Raw genomic sequence first — 6,398 nt, forward strand, 5'->3', positions numbered from 1 at the left:
CTACAACAACAACAAGCCCAGAGAACCAAAGCTCACTAATCAACTATATACCAAAACCCCACAGACAAATAGATGCCAAGCAGTTGCGAATGAAACCCCACTAACAAATAATTCTAATAAAATCAGTAATAAACTATATACCCACATCAAACAACCACCGAACAATACCCTTGTTTCAATAATTAAACATATACCAAATTCAATAATTCCACTACCAATGTTACTTTAATCAGAGCAAGCACAATTAAATAATCAAATTAAAAGGGTTAAATTGATTTATACCTACAGATGCCAAGCTGTTGCGAAGGAAAAAATTCAAAAATTGATGTCGTTACCAACAAACCCCACCAACAAAGATCAAAATCGAAGAACAGCGGACAGCGGGAGAAGCCGAGCCCAAAATCTAGGGCAAATCCACAAACCGAAGAACCCAACAACAATATCAAAGATCAGCGGGAGAAGAACAGCCAGCAAGCCCAGAAATTGATGTCGTTACCAACAAACCCAACCAACCAAAAACAATATCGAAGAACAGCGGATCGCGGGAGAAGCCGAGCCCAAAATCTAGGGCAAATCCACAAACTGAAACCCAAATAATATCGAAGAACAACGAGAGAGGAGGCGCGAAGGAACTTGGGAGAGGCGGGAGAAGAAACGCCCAGTTGCGATTCCAGAGCTAGGGTTCGAAATCGAGAGGATTAGGAATCAGAAAACGAAAACAGTGGCAAATGTTAGATTTCTCGCCCAAATCCTCTCCCCCCCCCTCCGATTTCGGTTTCTTGAAAAAACCACGACTGTAGCAACTTTATGGAATACGTAATCCATAAATTTTTCCCCAGCCAAACTCTAGATTAGGATTCACAAAGATTCCATAATTTACAATTTTGCCACTGTCAGACCCCTAATACTAATCCTTTTCTATAAAAGTGTGAAACAAACAGCCCCTTATGTCAAATCCTATAATTTTAGGATATGGATTTCACCATGGGATTTGAAATCCATAGGTGTTTTATTATGGGTTGGGATTTCTAAAATGTTGTTTGTTTTATTAATATTTTGAGATTTGGAATACTACAATTTATAATATTTTATTTCTTTCAAGCTCAAAATCACTAGTAGAACATCACATATCCTAGACGGACTATTCTAGACGGAAATTTTTCCGTCTAGTTTGCTATTAAACTAGACGGAAAATTTCCGTCTAGAATATTCCGTCTAGAATAAACATTCTAGACGGAAATTTCCGTCTAGAATAGAAAAGTAAACGGATTTTTTATTTTTATTTTTTTTAAAAATTAACCAACTATCCTAGACGGAAATTTCCGTCTAGTATACATCCTAGACGGAAATTTCCGTCTAGGATGTTTAGGCTGAGATTAAAAAACCCAATTCCCCCCAAAAACGAAATCCCCTCAGCCCAAAATTTGATCCCAAAATCCTCCCCCTTATTAAACTAGACGAAAAATTTCCGTCTAGAATATTCCGTCTAGGATAAATCATTCTAGACGAAAATTTCCGTCTAAAATAATATTCTAGATGGTTCTTGTATTTTTAATTTTTTTTAATATAATCAGTTATCCCGTCTAGGATACATCCTAAACAGAAATTTCCGTCTAGAATGTTTAGGCTCAGATTAAAAAACGCAATTCCCCTCCCCCTAAAATCAAAATCGCCCCCAAAGTTTCAGCCCAAAATCCTCCCCCTTCTACTTCTCCTTCCCGACCTCAGCCCTCCACTCCTCCGCCCTCTACACCCTCTCCTCCCCCTTCTCCGGCGACCTCACCCTCGACCTTCGCTCCCTGACCCTCTCCTCCGCCCTCGACCATTCCACCTTCTCCCCGATCCCCTTCTCCCTCTCCCCCGAAACCCTAACCCTATCCCTGGCCCACCCCTCCTCCTTCTTGCTGACCTTCGCCACCTCCCCCTCCTCTTCGGCCCTCCAGTGGCTGGCCGCCTCGAGGATGAAGTTCGACGGGTTTATGGACTCAATGTCGGGGTTTACTCAGTTTACAATCGAGGAGACGACGATCTCGAGCAAGCTGTGTTTTGTTGATGACGCTCCAAGAATCGGAAGGTGAGTTTGTCTCATCTTGTTGCTGTTTCAGAATCTTAGCATTTGGCATTTTGATTTTAGAAATATAACCACCCCCCCCTGTTTTGTTTCTTGACTCAGTCAACATACTGAAGATTCCAGACAGGCTAATAACATGTCATTAAGCTTTTCTAGTTATGTATTTGCCTCATGCTACATAATGCAGATTATCAGGTGCTTGACAAGGTGCTTGACAATTATAAGGTGCTTGGCAATTATTCTCAGGAGTTTACTTTCTTAATTTTATCAACTTTGTGTAGCTTTCATTATTTATTTATAAAATTAAATATATAATGCATCACAGAATCTTGAGATCAAAAAACTAATGAATGAGAAGAAAGAGGCATTGGCTGCACAATTTGCGGCAGAAGCAACTCTAAGAAGAGTTCATGCAAATCAAAGCCTGTTTGGTGTTTACATGCTGTCTAACAGTCGTGGAGACAAATCAACTTGCTTTTACGCGCTTGTTCTTGCATTTTTTTTACTGCAATCTTTTTAACTTTTTTTTCCATGTTAACCTAACCTTGGCAAATTAGTAGGTCAACATCTTTCTCATATATTACCTTGGCAAATTAGTAGGTCAACATCTTAGTAGGTCAACATCTTTCTCATATATTTGTATTCTAAGTGATGACAGTTTTTATGCTTTTAGTTATCTCTAACTAGTACATATATTCAACAGCTTGCCCAGAAGCTGTATGAGGGGATTAAACTTTCAGACGGGGAGGCAACCGGGTTGATAACATATATGAGAACTGATGGTCTGCATGTAGGTACCAGTTCTGTCAGATGACTTCTATTTTGGTACAAGCTCAATTATGAATTGGAGCCTTATGCCTTACATATGAATTGGAGCGCCTTATCCCTTACATATTTTCTACTTTCTAATTTTACTACTGATATCATTGCGGTATTATATAGTTATTGTTTTGTCTATGTGTCGAAAACTGCTGGTTTTGTGCGAGGACATTACTTCCTTTGTCAATGCATGTTTTTCTGCTATATTCTGGAAAACTTAATTCTGCCCTTATTGCAACTCACTTCTTGATTGATTAGGTTTCTCAAGACGCTGCAGAGTATATCAATTCCTTTGTCAAAGAAAGGTGGGTAGTTTGTCATGTTTACACATTATCTGGTGGGCGCGCACGCACTCGTTTTCTGTCTTTGAATTTTTGTATATTGTGTTGACTATATGTAAGCTAGTTTTGATGTGAGTGCATACATATGTGTACGTGTGAGTGTCATGCCATTTCCATCTTTTCATTTTTATGTATTTTGTTAATTTGTTGACTATGTGGAAGCCATTTTTAGTGAGATAGGTCTGATCTTCTGATTGCCAAAGTCTATGTGTGCTGTGTGCGTCTCATGCCATTTCCATCTTCGAATTCCGATATATTTTGTTGATTATAGAGAACCTAGCCACATTTTTAAAATTCCTATTGAGCCTTCATGAGCTCACAAAGTCACAGGACCTGATACGACATTCGTTCCAACTGAGCTCCCCCCAACATCTTGCATTTAATTGGCATACACATGGATATGCTGGAATAGAGGATTTGAAGTATTTGGTACATATTCCAGACCACTAAGGTCTATATGGTTGTTCGGAAAACTCAGGTGTTTGTTTGGTCTATATCAATTTAAGAATCATGAAGCTGCAAATCCAATTCATGATGTTTTCTTACTTGTATTTGAGATGCTTAATTTTGTTGAAATTTCAATTCTTGATGTTAGTTGGATGTATTTGGGGTCTGATATGTTTCCAATCTTATAATTTTTTGCAAACACCTTGAGAATTCCTGCACTTGGATTTCATACATGGTCTCGTTCCAGTTGAGGCTATCATAGCTCCCTATGAGTCTGATATTAGAAAGTACAAAATTGAGGTATGAAACTAAGATTGCCGGACAACAATTACAAAGTAAAAGCATTGTTTGTTTGTTTGTTTTTTTTTACTGTGTCTTGGTCTGTAAACTGCAGATTGCATCTCTACAAGAGGACATAAAGGCATTAGAGAGACTAATAAAATCCAAAGATGTAGCATTAGTAGAAGTTGAAAGAACATTGCATTCCGCTAATGAACGGGCAATGATTGTAGAAAATTTGCAAAACCAGAACCTTGAACTGAAGAGGCAAAAAGAGATATGCCAGGTATAGCCACAATTTGTTGGCATTTTTTTCTCCCTTTCGAATATATTTTATACATGACTACCATGTCTCAGGAAGAAAACAGACTACTAGAGAAAGCAAACAGGCAGAAGGTTTTGGAGGTTGAGAGTCTTTCTCAGACTATCAGGGAACTTGAGGAATCCATTCTTGCTGGTGGTGTAGTTGCTAACGCGGTCCGCGACTACCAGAGGCAGGTCGCTGAGTTAAATGTAAGTTACATGAACCTTAAATTCTGGCCCAACTTTCAATTTAATTTTATTACTATTTGCAACTCTTTTGAGTGCAGCACTAAACTAATGAATTCTAGAACTAAGGTCTCAGCAAATCGCGTGGCAGCAGCAGTAGCAAATGAGTGGAAAGACGAAGGCGAGAAACTCATGCCTGTCAAGCAATGGATAGAAGAGCGCAGGTTTTTGCAGGTAGTGCCTGCGTATGTGTGAATTCTGTCGCTAGTTATATGCTTTAAATGTCGTATAGAGGCTACATCATTAGCTAGATATAATTGATTTTTATTTAACTATGACGCTTTAGTTATACAAATAGCTTTAGTAGTCGTGTATTTTATCTGCAGGGAGAGATACAAAGGTTGAGAGACAAGCTAACTATATCAGAACGAACTGCCAAGACTGAAACTCAACTCAGGGTAGGAGATGCTACGAACATTTTTTTTTTCTCATTTAAACTGTCCACATGCGTAATAAATATTTCCCTTCCCTAACCCCCCCAAACCCCTCCCTTTATAGGATAAATTCAAGCTGAGGCTAAAGATACTAGAAGAAGGTTTGAAGGGAGCATCAAATTCTGAGCCAGTGAATGGATCTACATTTTGTAATGGAAGTATAAACAAGCGATCATCATCTCAGCCAAGGGCTTCTGTTGCTTCCATTAGTAGTTCAGTCCTTCAGCAGCCTGATCCAGTTTCAGTTGTGGAATCAACTAGAAAAATAGTACGAACGAATAGCTTGAACAAAAAGTTCAATGCTAGGGAAATTCTTGCTAAAAAGAATTTATGGGCCCCAAGAAGCAAATTCTTTGATGGTCGCGGGAAGGAGAATTCAGAAGAAAAGGTTAATTCTAATGGGCATGTACATGTTATTAGTCCTGAAAAAGAAGAGGTTTCCAAAGAAGTGAAAACCAGTGGTTATGATGATATTGTACCACAAACTAATTATGTATCTCTCTACTATTTTCTAGTATTTTGGTGAATGTATTATTTGAATATAATGGGATTTGATATTGGAATATAATTAGATTGTGTTGGATATGAATATAATTTTTTGTTGTTCAATATTGTGTACATGCACCCAAAGTAGATTCTAAAAAAAAAAAAAAAACTACTGTAGCATAGTGTCCTAGATGGAAATTCCGTCTAGGATGTCTTTTTTAACCAAAAAAAATTAAAAAAATTAAAAAACATCAAATTCCGTCTGGAATGAGTATTCTAGACGGAAATTTCCGTCTAGAATACTCATTCTAGACGGAATTTTTTTCCGTCTAGGATGAATTATTTTAGACGGAAATTCCGTCTAGAATAATCCGTCTAGGATGTATTCTAGACGGTTTTGATTTCCGTCTAGAATATTCCGTCTAGGATGTATTCTAGACGGAATTTCCGTCTAGAATACTACATCCTAAACGGAAACATACTAAACGCGTATTCTAGACGGAATTCCGTCTAGAATAAGCATTCTAGACGGAATTCTGGGTATCCTAGACGGAATTTTCCATCTAGGATACCTCATTATTTAGCAGTGATATCTTAACCCCAATACACATGAAATTCTAGCACAATGTTAGAAAGAAAGCTACAAGATTGCATGTGATACCTATTGATTTGCTAGGTTCTTTTACTGCCAAATAAAGACATAACATAAATTTTATCAGAACATTCTGCATGCAACTGGACGTCTTAGTGAGACATTTGAAATCTCTAACTTAGTTTTGTATCTTCTCATAAATTGCTTAGTTCTCTTCCCATGAGCCTATGCAAAGGTGTTTTGATAAATTTGTACTCCATACACAAGTCTAATCTTCACGTAATCAGCCAAAAATGTTTTCATATGACATGGCTTGCGGTGCCAGAGAAATAAATAATTGGGTAAGTCAGTTTAACATGGCAGTTGAGCTCCATCCATAT

The 6,398-nt window shown here is 37.9% G+C and overlaps 1 protein-coding gene across 1 annotated transcript; it reads left to right on the forward strand.

The window, feature by feature from the left end:
• LOC109830174 (microtubule-associated protein 70-5-like) lies at nt 1,884-5,531 on the forward strand. The gene is made up of 9 exons (XM_020397349.1): nt 1,884-2,074; nt 2,174-2,296; nt 3,149-3,195; nt 3,887-3,978; nt 4,073-4,243; nt 4,315-4,470; nt 4,543-4,680; nt 4,833-4,904; nt 5,005-5,531. The coding sequence occupies exons 1-9, from the start codon at nt 1,962-1,964 to the stop codon at nt 5,464-5,466; spliced, it is 1,374 nt and encodes a 457-aa protein (XP_020252938.1). The 5' UTR covers nt 1,884-1,961; the 3' UTR covers nt 5,467-5,531.

The sequence above is a fragment of the Asparagus officinalis genome, chromosome 2, assembly GCF_001876935.1.
Source record: "Asparagus officinalis chromosome 2, Aspof.V1, whole genome shotgun sequence".
In the NCBI taxonomy this organism is placed as follows: Eukaryota; Viridiplantae; Streptophyta; class Magnoliopsida; order Asparagales; family Asparagaceae; genus Asparagus; species Asparagus officinalis.